Source organism: Oryctolagus cuniculus, chromosome 16, assembly GCF_964237555.1.
Source record: "Oryctolagus cuniculus chromosome 16, mOryCun1.1, whole genome shotgun sequence".
NCBI lineage: Eukaryota > Metazoa > Chordata > Mammalia > Lagomorpha > Leporidae > Oryctolagus > Oryctolagus cuniculus.
Window position 1 is genome coordinate 39959248 of NC_091447.1, and position 16596 is coordinate 39975843.

General features: G+C 52.5%; 1 protein-coding gene across 5 annotated transcripts in view; it reads left to right on the forward strand.

The window, feature by feature from the left end:
* SLC25A13 (solute carrier family 25 member 13) overlaps positions 1 to 16596 on the forward strand; it is a 189909-nt gene that overhangs the window by 71861 nt on the left and 101452 nt on the right. For 3 of the 5 annotated variants that reach the window (XM_051852956.2, XM_051852957.2, XM_051852959.2), the window contains one exon: positions 5274 to 5389. The exons of the other annotated variants lie outside the window; for them this stretch is intronic. In XM_051852956.2, coding sequence (XP_051708916.2) covers positions 5274 to 5389 — 116 coding nt within the window. The remainder of the gene's footprint in view (positions 1 to 5273; positions 5390 to 16596) is intronic. 5 annotated transcript variants of the gene reach the window in all.

Here is a 16596-nt window from a genome sequence, read left to right on the forward strand (position 1 = left end):
CCAGCAGGTCCACACCTTCTGTGGCCCCTCCTCCTCTGGTCCTCTTCCTGGCTCCTGGCTTACCCCCTGCCTCTCCAGACTACCACATCCAGGGGGCAGACTCCACCTGGCCTCCGTGTGTGCCCAGCAGAGAGCAGGCACTGAAGCCACACTGCGGTTGGCAGGCTGCCTGTCCCACCTCCTGCTTGGAGTCGTTGCACTTCCCTCTGCTGCGAGCCGCGTGTTTTATGTGCCCTCGGTCACGGTCGCGCCTTCCCTCTGCACCGGCACTCATCTCACGCTCACTTGGCCACGCTTCCCTAAGTTGCCAATCAGAATGTACCCACGTCCTCCTTCCTTTCAATCTGACGCTTATCTTTCTTGCCTCTGGATTTAATTAAGTAATTTATCTCCAATTCTCTTACATTCCTTCCCGCTTTCTCCATAACAACACAGTTTGCAGTCGGTATTCCCTGTTGTGCTTTGAGCATGTGCAGGCTAAGAGGGAGTCCTTGCACAGCTGAAAGTGCGAATGGAGGAGACCTAGAGTTGTGGGCCAGAGGAGCACCGTCCTCGTCTTGGTGTGTATTCTGCTATCCTTCGGTGCCCGTGGTGGATACATCAGCTGGCCATTGTCAGAAGCGTGGCACGCAGATGCGACCTGCTCTTAGCTCCTTTGCTTTGCACTCGGGGTTTCCTGCAGCGTCTGGCTGGTTTACCTGGGCTTCTAGGGAGTTGAGAAGGTGCTGCTGTGGGCCATGACCTCCAGAAGAACCGTTGCCGTGGCACTTTGGAGAAAAAGTGAGACTCGCTTCAAAGAGTCTTTGGTGGCTGCAGAGCCAAGACGTGGAGTTGTTGGAAACCTGCCTCTGCTCACCGCTGAGCCGGGTAGGCTGGGAGCATGCAGCTCCTGCTGGCTTCCATGTTGGATGACCTGTGTCCTATTCCAGTGACTGCCGGTGAGCCTTGCTAGCCAGGATTGTTCCTCAGACATTAGGCATAGAGTTAATTAGAGTTGTGAGATTCATTTTTTAAAAAGATTTTTTAAGAAAACTGTATTTGGATGGCAGAGAGAGAGAGAGAGAGAGAGAGAAACAGACAGACATCAGTCAGTCTTGGATCTGTGGATTTGTTTCCCAGATGCCCACAACAGATGGGACAGGGCCAGGCTGAAGCCGGAAGTCAGGAACTCCATCTGGGTCTCCTTTGGGAGTCATCGCCTACTGCCTCTCAGGTGCATTAGCAGGAAGCTGGGTCAGAAGCGGGGGCGGGCCTCGATCCAGGCACCTCTGATACAGCTTGCAGGTGTCCCTGGCCGTGGCTTCCCCTGCTGCCCCCGCACTCCCAGCCCGGTGGTTTGTCTGCAGCGGCAGCTGACATTGTCAAGTGCTGGGAGTTAGCAGTGCCAAAGGAACGCAGCGAGCTCGGCAGCCAGGCCTGAACTTGATTAAGCACGTGTTCTTTGTTGTAACTTATGCTAATACCCATTAAATCTATAAGGCAAGGCTGAGTACTGTTTATATGAAAATATAGACGTTTGTAGATACCATGCACTAAAGGAATAGAGCACTATGTAATTATTCCGATAGCCTTCTCGTCAGATTACCTTGAAAATCCCAAATGATCGTGATGAACAGTGATATGTTATGATTTCACGGTTCATCCGTATACCTCCTACGTAGATGTGTAATGCTTGTATCTAACAGGATTACCAAATTACACACCTCTTTGCCATCAGTAACATGCCTGAAATGCCAGAGCACTCCCCAGCCGCTTACTCTCTCGAAACCACACCGACGTTGGCAGGAGACGCACGATCCACATAGAGGTGCCTCTCCACGCTTCCCTGGCCGTGCCAAGTTGGGGAAGGTCCTCTCCTGCTGTGTGCCAGGCCTTCATTCAGAACACAAGACAACCTTAGAATGTGGCCCTCTTTTAACGTGCCTTTAGTGCAGGGAGGAGTTTTCTGTGAGCAGGTCATGGTGGTGAGCGGTGCAGCGTGGTGGCAGGTATCGCAGGCACCGTTCTGGGACCTGCACGGCAGGCTGGGGGTGTGTGGGGGGAGGAGGGCAGAGAGAACAAGAAGCAGATGCTCGCATAAACCCTTCTGACCTGTCTACTGCCTCAGTGGTCTGGGGTGAGTCCTCTAGACCCACCTTTATCGTGGCATTTCTTTCAGTTTATTTTAGTTATTAGAGAGGAGAGCGCGCGTGCGCGCACACACACACACACACACACACACAGAAGCAGTCTCTCATTTGCTGTTTCACTCCCGACACTGGCAGTAGCCTGGGCTGGTTTGGGGCCGAAGCCAAGAGCTGGATCTCCTGCATGTATGACAGGAACCCAAGACCTTGAGCCATCACTGTTGCCTCCCAGGGCGCACAGTAGCAGGAAGCTGGAGTCAGGAACAGAGGCGGGACCTAACCCAGGCACTTCGGTGTAGGGCGTGGGTATCCCAACCTGCCACTTAACTGCTAGGGCAGATAGAGCATTTCCTAAGAGGAAAGTGAAATGCCCTTCAGGGAATTGCTCTGGGCCGTTCCATTCATAGCTGTAAGGAAGCCTTCTTTTCTTTAAGAGGAGAAGAATATTTTTCTTTTAAAATTTCTTAAGGGATTTATTTATTTGAAGTGCAGAGTTACAGAGAAAGAGAGAAGGGGTGAGGAGAGAAGAGAGGAGAGAAAGGAAGTTGTCGCTCCCCGTCTTCGTGGAGGAACGACACAGGACCCTGCGTTGTTCTTTTGTCTGCTCGGCCCTCCCCGGGTTTGCTGCTGGTTCTTCCCGGGTTGGCTACCGTCCCTTCCACCTCCGTGGAAGGGCGGTTCCCCCTGCCACATTCCCCACTTCCGCGGGGGAGCGGCACACCGCCGGCTGGCTCTCTCGGGGGCTGCACAGGTGTTCCCTTAGATGTTCCTGGTGCATGTTGTCTCTCTCCTCCTTTATAGTCCTCCTCCGCCAATCCCAACTTGGCTGCCCACACGCCGAGTACGCTGCTCTCCTCCAATCAGGAGTAAGTCCTACAGTTTATTGGTTGAACTGGAGGCAGCTGCGTAGAAGCTGTTTCTCCCTTCTCAGCGCCATATTGTGGGAGAGCAGATGCATAGAATAAGTCTTAATTCCAGTAACTTAGTCTAGTCCGAGTTGCTCCCAGTTGCTCCCCACAGGAAGGGAGGGGAGGGGAGGGGAGAGGAGACAACAGAGAGATCTTCCTCCACTGGTTCACTCCCCAATTGGCTGCAACAGCTAGTCCTGGACCAGGCCAAAGCCCCAAGCCAGGAACTCCATCCTGGCCTCCAGCATGGGTAGCGGGGACCCAGACACTTGGACCATCTTCCACGGCCTTCTCAGGAACATTGGCAGAGAGCTGGTTGGGAAGCAGATACGTCACAAGTGATAACTTAAGCTGTCACACCACTGTTCTCGGGTTAAAGGACTGGTGAAAAAACCCTGGGACAAAGAGAAGGGGGCCGATGGGAAGTGTGTGCCTTGTCTAAAGGACCCTTAAAAATAACTCTAAAAGGAATTCCACCCGTCCCTCTGAGCGTCCCCTACCCTGATGGAGGCCATGGCAGTTGGCTGGGGTAGGCGGGGTCGGCTGCTGGAGGAGCAAGTTGGAAAGGGATGCCTGGATATGAGTATCTGACATGCTCAGGATGTCCCATGGGGAGGCTGGGCAGCTCGATGCTGCAGTCGAATGGCCTGGGAACACAGAATCTAACTAGGTATGATTTTAGAATGCTGATGATGACCACTTCACAGGTTGGCGAGACGGGTGCTTGGGAAAATGGAAGGGTAATGATTTGAGAGCGAAAAAAAAAGTGAAAAGGGTCCAAAAAGTGTAAAAATTTTTAAAGAGAGATTTGTAAGAAAACGTGTGGTGATCCATTCTTGGTACAGAATGGGAAATTACTATTAGCTGACTTGCAGTTGTAGCAAAACTTCCTAGGCAAACAGAACATTACAGAGTAGCTAACTCACTTTCCGCAGCTCTGAAATCGGCAGGTTGAAGAAGATGATCCCAAGCCCTGTCCAACATGGAAATTTGCGCTTTAAACGTGTCTGTGAAGCCTTTCCTAACTTCCAGGCAGAAGAGCCTCACTCCTCCCTCTGCATCCTTACTGCTTGCTTCCTGTTCTCTGCACATTGCAGTCTGGAGCCCTGGAGGCACTCTGCGCATGAGCGTCCCTCCCCTCCCCTCCCCAGGGCTAAGCACCTTGAGTTCCACCCTGAATTGGTCTCTTGTTTGCTTCCCTCGCCATCCTCCCTCCCTGGGTCTAGTTGCCCAGTGTCTCAGCAGAAGAGACCAAGGGTCCTGGGCAACACCTGCCGTGTTCCTGTGCATGTGGGAGGGTGTGTGTTGCATGGCGAGTGGTGGAAATCCTGTATGGAACACACCGCCAGTCTGTTTTCTCTGTGCCATTCTTGGCACAGCTCGGTTAACTGGGTAACACTTTGCATAGCAACCTGTTCTCCCTATAAGAAGTCAGAAACAGCTATTTGTTTTGTGTCATGTGGGAAAACTTCCTTGCAGAAGTTATCAGTGCCTTGCTGAAATATTCACATTGTTACACTTTTCTGCAGGAAGTGCCTTCCCATCTGTACACATTGCTAAATGCCGGGATCGCAGGCATCTTGGAAGCCGCAGCTCAAAGTCCATTCCGTCAGGAAGCCTTCGTGCTTCTCTGCCGGCGTGCTGCCGTCACAGTGCCCCTCATACCACTTGCCTTTCCCGTTGTTACTGTTTCCAGACCAGTGCTAGCTGCCTGGGCTGGCTCTGAGTTCCTGGGGGTCACATCGCATATCCAGCTCATCTGCATTTCCTCCTGTGATAGCCCTAACTCAGCTGATGTGTGGTCAGTAGCTCTCACTGTGAACGAATACCGGTGAACTATTTTTACATGGTGTGTTAGGGTAGTAATGAGCGACAAAGCTGTTCTGTTTTGATGTTGAGAAGTCAGTTCTTAATCTCAAGCATCTAGGTTTAATTATAGAATCCAGCAAACATGCCTGAAGGGAGATTGAGGTCTGAAACGTAAGTGAAGTTGGATATTTGAATTTATAATGCGTTTAGTGTGTCACTGTGTGCTCAAACCTGTCATGTGTTATAGATGCTCTACATTGTCATTTCAGTCCACCAGATGTAAAAGGCAATGTTGTTGATAGATGCTTTTAGGTTTGAATTTTACTTTTTGACAATGGCATTTTATCTTTTGCTTCTAGTGTATGTTTGTTCATGCTTTTGTTTTGCACCGGCTCCTGACTTCATGCTTTGTGTTTGTTTTGTGTTGCAGATTAATATCCTTTCAAGAATTTGTGGCCTTTGAGTCTGTCCTGTGTGCCCCGGATGCTTTGTTCATGGTGGCCTTTCAGCTGTTTGACAAGGCCGGCAAAGGAGAAGTTACTTTTGGTAAGGGGCAGAGCCGCGCACACGTCCCACCCCGAGGACCTGTGGGCGCGCCTTGCGATGGTTGCTGTGAGCAGTGGAGTGAAGTCTGCAAAGCTCCTTAAGAAGTTGGTGTAACCTTAACAAGGGTACCTGGGTGGCTGGGGACTCCCGTCCGGATGGCTTCCTCCTTGAAAGAACCCACTTTCTGGCTTAGCAGGCTTGTTGTTCTGGCTTAGCTGCAGGATGCTGGAGGACATGGATGTGAGGGTCAGACAGGACTCGCGTTCCTTCCCATAAAGCATGAAGATGTTGATTATCTGCAACCGGAAGTGACTCCCACAGCCAGCAGTTACCTGTGGGTGTTTTGTGTGTGTGTGTTTTTAAATTAATTAATTAATTTGATAAGTAGAGTTAATAGCAAGGGGTGGGATCTTCCATCAACTGGTTCACTCCCTAAACGACTACAACAGCCTTAGCTTGGCCAGGCTGAACCCTGGAGCCAGGATCTCTGTCTGGGTCTCCCCCATGGGTGGCTGTGGCCCAAGCACTTGAGTCATCTGCTGCCTTCCCAGGCCCATTAGCAGGGAGCTGGATCCGAAGTGGACCAATTGGGACTGGGCCCGGTGCTCATACGGGATGCCGGCACTGCCTTCTACACTGCGTCACCGCCCCCTCACTCCGTCTGGTCCCTGCTGTGTCCTCCTGGTGGGACTTAGAGCCAGAGACAGTGGAGACGGGGGCTCAGATGGTGCTCATGGGGCCTTGTCCCTCTCAGCAGGACACCCCGCAGCTGATGCCGGCTTTATTTGGAAGGAAGCCTCTTCATGGGGATTAGCTATAAAACTGCAGAAAATCCTGAAGTCTTTTGAGAACTTAGAGGAAGGGAGAGCAGAAAGGAAGCCTGGGCTGTGCTAAGTCCTTTTTAGAAGCGATCTTGTTCTGGAGATGGACTCGGCAGCCATGGCTCCTTTCCCACCGCCCGCGTGGTGTCCAGCCTGTGCTGGGCGAGCTGTGAACCCAGCACGGCATCGCCTGGGAAGAACCGAGGAACCTGGCGCTGCGTGCGGTGGGCCTGCAGGACAGTGGCCAGTGGGCCCGTGCACCACGGCCCGTCTCTCAGACTCGTTTGAGAGAAACACGATGGGGGTATGGAGCGCCCAGACGTAATCAGGGAGGCTCAGCCGCCTGGATCTGCCCTTATCAGAGAAGGCGGGTAATAACCGCGTGTGGTGGGAGGCAGGGTGGTGCAGGCGGGGAGGGGTTTCTGCCCGCTCCCCGCCCCGCACTTCTCTGAGCTGTTTGACGTGACAGTTGCTAAAAGTCAGAGCCACAAGGGCAGAGGCAGACGACTGTGTCCTTGCCTGGTTTGGTTTCGGTTAATCCAAAAGTTCAGATGCTTTCCACGAACCCGTCATGAGAATTACTAGGTATTTAATATTCCCGGATCCGCTGTGGTCTGTTTCTCTCTCCACCTTGTTCTCCTTAGCAGCACCGCAGCCACAGCTTTGCAGCAGACTCCCAAGGAGTCGGCTTTTCGTCACCCGGATGAAATGCCCACGGCAGGCCGCTCAGGAAGAAATGGGCTTCTCAGCTCACGGTTTTGGGTGTCAGAAGCCCATGACCAGTATGACCCAGAGCCCTCGCGGCTCCCGCCAAGGCCCTATGGCAGATGGAGGGAGTGTAGGCAGGAGAAACAATTACATCTCAAGGTAGAAAGGGAGAGAGCGACCGCGTGGGGCCGGCCCAGGCTTTTGTAACAGCTCCTGGCTCCCTGGAAACTCATCCAGGAGAGCGGAGAGCAGAATTCCTTTCCGAGGGCAGTGCCCACCGTGTCCCGAGGACCTCGATCTAGTTATCTCTCTCTCTCTCTTTTAAAGATTTATTTTATTTATTTATTTATTTTTTACAGGCAGAGTGGACAAGGGGAGAGAGAAAGGTCTTCCTTTGCCGTTGGTTCATCCTCCAATGGCCGCCGTGGCCGGCGCGCTGTGCCCAGCGCTGATCCGAAGGCAGGAGCCAGGTACTTACCCTGGTCTCCCATGGGGTGCAGGGCCCAAGCACTTGGGCCATCCTCCACTGCACTCCCGGGCCACAGCAGAGAGCTGGCCTGGAAGAGGGGCAACCGGGACAGAATCCAGTGCCATGACCAGGACTAGAACCCGGTGTGCCGGCGCCATAAGGTAGAGGATTAGCCTATTGAGCCACGGCGCCGGCCCTTAAAGATTTATTTTATTTATTTGAAAGAGTTACAGAGGGAAGGAGAGAGAGAGAGAGAAATGTCTTCCATCCACTAGTTTACTCCCCAAGTGACTGCAACGGCTGGAGCTGAGCTGATCTGAAGTCAGGAGCCAGGAGCTTCTTCCAGGTCTCCCACATGGGTGCAGGGGCCCAAGGACTTGGGCCGTCTTCTGCTGCTTTCCCAGGCGCATTAGCAGGGAGCTGGATGGGGAAGCGGAGCAGCCGAGAATCGAACCAGCACCCACATTGGATACCGGCGCTGCAGGCTGGGGCTTTAACCCACTGTACCACAGCACCGACTCCTAATTCCCATTTCTTAACGGCCTCAGCTCCAGACATTGACACCCAGGACCCAGGCCCTTGGTGACAAACTGCATCCAGGCCCTAGCGCGAACCAACAACAAGGTGCCCGTTGAAACGGTCAGACAGTGAGTGAGCAGCCTGCTCCTGGAGGCAGAGGAAGGAGTCTGATGAGCGGCTGCCCCCGTGTTCCTGAGTTCAGCACAGGCGTGCTCTGTGTGCTCCTCCTGCTTTCGCAGCAAGTCTGGCTGGGAGGGCTGGGCAGGGGCAGGACTGAGTGGTGAGCTTCCACTGTGGTTTCATCCCCTGAATCTTCTCCTGGTGATGTGCGGCGGCAAGGGATGCTGCCGGCACCTCCAGCCCTGGTGGAGGCAAGAAGCCGGAGACAGTGCAGGGGCCGAGAGTGTTCTCGTGGTTAAAAAAGAGGCGAGCACAGGATGCGGGAGTCCGAGTCACGGGGATCACAGGAAGCTCAGTGGCACGAGAATTCAGCCTTTGCCGCCTTCTAGCTGTTTATAGATGGACAAGTCTTTCCTTTTTTTTTTTTTTTTTTTTTTGATTTATTTATTTATTTGAAAGAGTTACGCAGAGATAGGAGAGGCAGAGAGAGAGAGAGAGATCTTCTATCTGCTGGTTCACTCCCCAATTGGCTGCAATGGCCAGAGTTGTGCCGATCCAGAGCCAGGAGCCAGGAGCCTCTTCCGGGTCTCCCATGCGGGTGCAGGGGCACAGGACCTGTGCCATCCTCTACTGCTTTCCCAGGCCATAGTAGAGAGCTGGATTGGAAGTGGAGCAGCCGGGTCTCGAACTGGCACCCATATGGGATGCTGGCGCTTCAGGCCACAGCGTTAACCCGCTGTACCACAGCACCAGCCCCGGACAAGTCAATTCAACTTAAAAAAACTATTTCCATTTTGTTAGTAATGCAGAGGCACATACACCGCACAGAGAGATCTGCCCTTGGCCTGACCACTGCAGCCCTCACCTGCTGCCTCCTCAGGTTCACGTTAGCAGGAAGCTGGGATTGGAAACGACGCAGGACTTGAGCCCAGGGATACCCATGTGGGATGCAGGCATCTTTACCACCATGCCAAACCCCTGTCCCATTGCAGCTGTCTGAGCCTCTGGTCTCAGGTTCAAGGCCAGAGTAGTTGCTGCTGTCCAGGACTGAGTATTCAAAGATGGAGCACATATGAAGACACTATCTGGAAAATTGCAGAAATAACAACATGAGAAGAAGCGTCCTGGCAGAATAAAGGTTTTCCCTTTCTCTTGTTCTTTGGGAAATCCTTCGCTTCAATGTGCAGTTTAGCCTCTGGCCTTAATTTAAGTCGTTGTTTGCTGCCTGCTGAACTTCACCTTTCTCGGGGTGTAAGAGATCAGGAGTCCCAGTGTCCAGGCTCTCGGATTCTGGTCCCGTGCTCAGTTGTGTGACTGTTGAGGAGGATGGCACAGCCTTCCACCGGGAGCCTGTCTTCCGCGGGGTAGTTTACCCTGGGGTCTGCCTGTAAACAAAGCAACAATAGACTGCATGTGCCCTGCATACACTCAAGGTGACCCAGTAGAATCAACACCCATGGATGTCACGAAATGTAGCCTGAGTTTTGTGAGCCGTTCACCTCGAGTTAGCATTATACTGAAAGACAAATGCGTAGTACTAAGATGCACCAATAACCAGCAAATTGCAAATCGAGGGCTGACTTCTCACATTTTAAACAAATTATCTGTTTAGCTGTGTCAGTGGGGGAGGTGAGAAATCTCCCTTCTGCTGGATCCCTTCCACATGCCTGCAATGGCCTGTGCTGTGCCAGGCCTGACCCCGGGGGCCACATGCTCCGTCTATGTCCCCCACGTGGGTGGCAGGCACCCAAGTCCTGCCTTCATCACCTGCTTCCCCACAGGGCACACAGCGGCAGGTTGCTGGAACGGAGCCAGCACTTGAACCTGGGAACTGCACTGTGGGATGTGGGTGTCCTGAGCAGCCTCTTAACCACGAGGTAGATGCCTGCCCCTCACCCTCGGAGAAACGTAGGGCAGAGTCGTTGGATGTAGGTGGTGTGGGTAGCAGCGTTTGGTCCAAGTCAGCAACGTCAGGTAGGGATGTGGCAGCCCAAGAGATGTTTCAGACAATAGTTCCCTTCAGAGGAAACCAGCAGTGAGTAGGCTTCCAAAACCCGCCAGGGAATTGAAGACAACAACACAACAAAACAGAACTGAAGCTGAACTGGGGAGGGAGGGACTGCCCTAGCAGGCGCTGGTCTCCTATCCCGCAGAATTCAGAGAATGTCCCTGGCTGTGTGCCCTTGAGAGGCCGTTTGAGGTGCATGCGCTGGCCATCTTGCCCCTCTGGCTGCTTGCTGAGTCCCTGTCAACCCTGCACGTGACAGTGGCCCTCAGCCTCCACGTGCACCTCTGGGAGGAGTGCGGGTGGGGACAGCCGGCTCCCTCTTACTTCCCAGATGCGCCCCGTCGGTTGCGGCGATTGGAGGTGAGCATTGGTTTCACACTGCGCACACGGCACCCAGAGCCCTGACTGCAGGGAAGGGAAGGCTGGAGAGTGACCCGGGTCTGCCCTGTGTCCCAGCCCTGCCTTCCTGTGGCGTGGAGCAGTTTTCCTTGTTATCTGCTTGTGTACGTATTGGGTTTCCAGAGAGAGTGTGTCTGAAGCAAGGCTCCGTGGCTTGGTACGTCAAGAGCCTGTGTTTGTCAACAGGCTGGCGTGTTCACGCTCCCGCCAGCACTGATTCTGACAGACAGCAAGCAGAAATCAGACGCAGCAGCGGGGACCACATTGGCTAGTGTCGCATTTCAGTGAAACCTTGCCCTGTTTTCTCTGCGGCTTTGTTTACTTTGGCCATGTTCGTGTCTGGATCACTCCCTGTGTTTGCTGCAAGGAAAAGATCTTGATTAGACCAATTTTGTTCCTTTGATATCCAGTTCATTACATTCTCCTGTTTCCTTTGAGGGGAAACTTACCTCCAGTGTCCTTGTTTTCACCATGTGTTCTTATTTTGATACCCGTTGTTTCTAAGTCACGTTTTCCGGTGTCGGCAGGTGGATGGCAGGATGTTGCTGGAAGTGGTAAATTCTACTTATTAACTCGTGATCCTCTACGTGTAGAGGGAGAAAAAAAAAAAACAAACCACTGTTCTGAATGTTTTCATTTGCATGTGCAATCTTTAAAACTTATTTTGCTTTACTTAAAACAGAGCAGGGAGGGAAGGGAGCGAGACAGAGGCACCCAGAGGGAGATCATCAAGATCATCTCCATCCACTGGTGCCTTCCCCAGACGCCCACATAGCTGAGACTGGGCCAGGCTGAAACCAGGAGCTGGCATCTCAATCTGGGTCTCCCGTGTGGGTGGCAGGGACCCAAGGACTTGACCCTGTCAGGATGCACTGCAGGAAGCTGGACTGGAAGCGGAGCCAGCACTCAGGGCAGGCCCTCCAGTCCGGGACGCAGTGTCCCAGGCACAGTCGGAACTGTGGAGGCAGCTGCTCAGTCTGTGCGTGGACTGGCACTTCTAGAAGCATCACATTGCAAGGTCACAGGTCCTGCCAGCCTGTTTCCTGGAGTGGCCGTGCAGATACGGCCTGATAGCTGGCAAGCCCTCGAACTTCACTCTTGTCCTTTAAGTTCATCTCTGCAGTTCTTGGCCCCTTTCACACCCAAACAGTTGTAGAGTAAGTTGCTCATTTCCATAAAATCCTGCTGGGATTTTGAATGCTTTTGCACTGACTGGGTATGGTATCTTTTTGTGTATCTGTATGACTGAGTTTCTTCCTCAAGGGTAGGTTTACTTAGTAGTCACTGCTAGTCTGCCTGCTGGCCACAGTTTGGAAGATGCAGGGAGGACCTGGCAGCCCGTGCTGAGCGCCGCAGAAGGAGGTGGTAGGAACCTGAAGTAGGTGCTAGGACATCTGAGATGGAAAGAAAGCCTGACTTTGTCTTGAAGTCTGTGAATAGGTTAGTAGATTTGTGTGATGTTGAATGCAATGGCTAGAAACTCCAGAGCTCTGTGAGTTGCGATGTCATTGCTGCTGTCAGCCTTGGTCACCGTAGTGGGAGGGAAGGTGTGCAGCAGGAGGGAGTCGTAGTGGAAGGCAAGTAGGGTTAGAAGTGAAAAGAGCCTTGAAGACCTGTTAGAACTGACACGTTCGTGGCAGCGCCGTGTGTAACAGCTGAGATGGGGAAATGACCTAGATGTCCTTCAGCAGATGAACAGGCTGTACCTCCGGGCAGCGGGACGTTACTCAGCCGTGAAAACGAAATGCTGCCGCGTGCAGCGTGCCTGAGCCTGGGCCGCACTGTGCCAAGAGAAATGAGCCAGTCACAGAAGGGCAGTACCGCATGAGTCCCCTTGGACGGGGCGGCTAACATAGGCCACCTCGCGAAAGAGAGGTAAGGGAGTTGTTCATGCAGATATGGGCCCGGGGGAGGGAGGCGACTGTCCGAGGCTGAAGGAAAGGCCGTTCCCCGGTTCTAAGGATGGAGTCTGCTTGGGGAACTGAGGAACAGCGAGGGGAGGTCGGCCTCTGGAGGAGAACTCAGAGAAACCACCAGCGATCGGACAGGGAGCCGTGGGCCACGGGGAGCACTTGCACTCTGATGGGTAGTGAGCTAAGGTGCCATCGCTGGGTTTTGATGGGGGAGTGACACGATCCAGTTTCTGGTTTTTTCTTTTTTAAAGATTTATTCACTTATTTGAATGGCAGAGTTACAGAGAGGTGGAGACAGAAAGAGAGAGAGGTCTTCCATGTGCTGGTTCACTCCCCAAATGGCCACAATGGCCAGAGCTGGGCTGATCCGAAGCCAGGAGCCAGGAGCTTCTCTGGGTCTCCCACATGGGTACAGGGGCCCAAGGACTTGGGCTGTGTTCTGCTATTTTCCCAGGCGCATTAGCAGAGTTGGATCGGAAGTAGAGCAGCAGGGACTCAAACTGGTGCCCTTTTGGGATGCTGGCACTTCAGGTGGCTTTTGGTGTCTTGACCTGCCACACCACAGTGCCAGCTTCTGGTTTCTGCTTTAACAGGAGTCCTTTGGCTGCTGTGTTGAGAACAGACCATAGAGAAGGGGGCAGAGTAGAAAGAACACAGTTGCTTTAAGCCCGGTGAGAGATCATGGTGGCAGGAGCCAAGTGGGGTTAAGGTTAGCAGTGGTGATGGGGAGAAGTGGTTCATTTCTGGGCACCCTTTGGAGACAGTCAGTAGGATGCTCTGATGGGCTACACACATGGAGAAAGGGCTGGGAAGAGCCTCGAATGACTTTGCAGTCTTTGGCGAGATCAACTAGAAGCTGGGAGTTACCGGTGAGAGGGAGCCCTGCAGGCTTCTTGGGGGTGGGTGAGGATGAAGAGCGGCACCTGACTCTTGGGTGTGTTAACCTGATGCTTATTGGATTTCTAAGTGACTTTGTCAAGGAGCCCCTTAGAGTGTGAGAGGGAGAAATTTGGGAGCTGTCAGCGATTAGATGGTGTTTGAAGCCATTGAACTGGATGAGATAAATGACCAAGATAACTCCTGACTGTTTATACTGCAATAGGCCTGGAGATACAGGAAGGAACAGGACTGAAAAGTTTTCCTTCTCATAGATTTGCGTTATAGGGGGAGAGACAGAAAACAGATGGAAGCCGTGAAGTGTGTGATGAAAGCAGGCTGTGTGGGTGGGGGATGGAGGGGGTTTGAGCAGGCCTGGAGCAGTGACAGAGACGTATTAAGACTGAACTGGAGGGACCTGGGCTGCGCATCCCAGGAGGATGCCCTCTATATGGGGCCCTGGAAGTGGCGGTCACTCGGGAGGTCCTGCAGCCGCCCTGGCCTGGTGGGGAGCAGTGTCTGTGGACTCCACGAGGGCCATTCCAGAGGGTGCATCCACGTGACTGGGCCCTTCACTGGCTGCGAGGAAAGGAAGCAGGACCAGGAAGTCGCTGCTGCTCCGGCTAAGAGCCTGACGTGGGGCTGTCCCTAGTCTCCCGGGAGAAGGCCGAAGCCGTGGTTTTGAGTTTATTGGCACCGCATACCAGCACCTTGTATGTAACTCATTATTTACGCCTTGTGACCTACGAGGGCCATGCTATTATGGTGCTCATTTTTCTCATAGATGTTGGCGTGAGGAGGTTAGGAGCTTTAGGCACTGTCATGGAGGTCTAGCCGTGGTGGAGACAGGCCTGCAGCCCTTCTCGCATTGGCTGCCTCACCACCTCCCCCTGGTGGTCTTCTGGCATGTGCTTGGCATGGGAACCCTTAATCTGGGCAAGTGTCAGCCAGCCCCCAGTGGTCTCAGTCTGTATCAGGTGCTAGGAGGATTTAATATTTCTCATGAAGTGCAGAGCAGTAAGCAAATGCATTCATTTGTTAGATTTTACTGTACCACGGTGGAAAGTTATTATAAGAAGAGAGGTACCTGGATCAGAGCTCTCAGTGTGTGCTGAGCGTTGCCTCGGTTACACAAACGTCTAAGCTACTTGTTAAAATGCGTGTGACGCGAGCTTTACCCAGGAAAGCATCTTTGGATGTGAACAGAATTCTGAGTGGAAGGGAGACTACAGGGCAGTAGAGGGGGGTGAGGAGGTGGCCCAGGAACAGGTTGAGAATCCAGGTTCTCCATCACAGAGGACCAGCTTAAGAAACACAGGGTGGGCGGGCACCGCGGCTCACTAGGCTAACCCTCCTCCTGCGGCGCTGGCACTCTGGGTTCTAGTCCCGGTTGGGGCGCCGGTTCTATCCTGGTTGTTCCTCTTCCAATCCAGCTCTCTGCTGTGGCCCCGGAGTGCAGTGGAGGATGGCCCAAGTCCTTGGGTACCTACACCCGCATGGGAGACCAGGAGAAGCACCTGGCTCCTGCCTTCGGATTGGCGCAGCGCGCCGGCCATAGCGGCCATTTGGGGAGTGAACAAATGGTAGGAAGACCTTTCTCTCTCTCTCTCTCTCTGTCTCTCTCTCTCTCACTGTCTAACTCTGCCTGTCCAAAAAAAAAAAAAAAAGAGAGAGAGAGAGAGACACGGGGGCAGCGAGTGTTGGATACAGCTGTTGGGACACCCACATCCCATACTGGATTGCTAGGGTTTCCATTTCGGCTCCGCTCCCTATTCTGCTTCCAGCTGATGTGCACAGTGGCTCAAGTACTTGGGTCCCTGCCACCCATGGGTGAGATCTCAATTGAGTTCCTGGCTCCTGCCTTCAGCCTGGCCCAGCCTTGGCTGTTATTTATCTAGGGAGTTAATCAGTGGAATGGTCTCTCTGCCTATCAAAAATAAACAAAAACCTTTTCCCCCTAAAGCTTATTTCTTAAAAAAAAAAAAAAAAAAAAGGAGCAAGGTGGACACTGGGAAAGAGGGTGCCTTTGGACGGAGCACCAACCTCAGGGTCTTAGCAAGAGCTGTTACTTGATAGGAGAGGCGATCAGGAGTCCCTGTGGGTTCTTGGAAGGGACAGGGAGGGGATCCAGATGACACCGGGAAGAGAGGGTGTTGTTGCGTTGATCAGAGAGGGGCAAAGCCCGCAGTGCAGGTGCCTGTGGTGGTTCCCAGATGCACAGTAGCTCTCTGCAGCTGGCAGGTGATGGTCTGCGCCTGGAGCAGCTGGAGATTGGGCATCTGAGGAAGTTGGTGCCAGCGAACAGGGAGGGGAAGCTTCTTGCATGCTTTCGTTTTGCCATGTTTCCTCGTTAATGGTGCTGGGAAGCAAGCCATCTCCAGTGGAGTTTTAAGGAGAGACAGAGTGTATGCATGTGTGTGGGGGGGGTAGTATTTAATGAAACTGTTGAACTGAAATAATTTGGCCCCTGCACCCATGATCACTCTTACCATGATGCTAACTTAAGACAATTATTCCTGTTGATTGATATTTCTTTGATTGTTATATTTGCAGGGTACAGTAATAGTCTTAACTCAGTAGTGGTAGAGGTTTGAATCCTGTGTCTAGAGAAAGTTAAAACTGGACCCCTTAAAAATTCAAAATGTGCCCTCTCTATAGCAAGTACTCCCTTAGGTTAAAATCTAAGTTTTTAAAAACTGTTTATTTATTTGAAAGGCAGAGTTACAGAGAGAGACAGGGAGAGATCTTCCATCTGCCAGTTTACTCCCCAAATGGCCACAACAGCCAGGACTGGCTGAAGCCAGGAGCCTGAAACTCTATCCAGGTCTCCCATATAGGTGGCAGGGCCCAAGCATTTGAGCCATCTTCTGTTGCCTTTCCAGGTGCATTAGCAGGGAGCTGGATTGGAAGTGGAGCAGCCAGGACTTGAGCCGGAGCTCATATGCCCCCATTGCAAGCTGTGACTTGAGCTGCAGCATCATAGTGCCAGCCTCTAAATCTAAAACTTGTATTTGCATAACACCGTTACATGTCTTACCTTACCTTTGACTTTTTTTTTATTGCAATGAACAGAATTTCATGAAACATTCTTGTGTGCAGTTTAAAAATTATTATAAACAAAACTCAGCTTAATCATGCAGATCTTGGTGGTAGCGATGGTATAGGTTGCAGGGCCTGGTGTGCAGTTTTAAGTCAACTTCAAAGAGAGGAATTCTCAACTTTGGGGCCCTGGATAAGTGTCAGAGTCCATGAATGGCCATAATTGTTGGTAATACAGAGTCTTTCCAAAAGTTCTTGTGGGGCTGGCATTGTGGCATAGTGGGTTAAGCCACCACTTGTGTTGCCAGCATCACCATATCAGAGTGCCAGTTGGA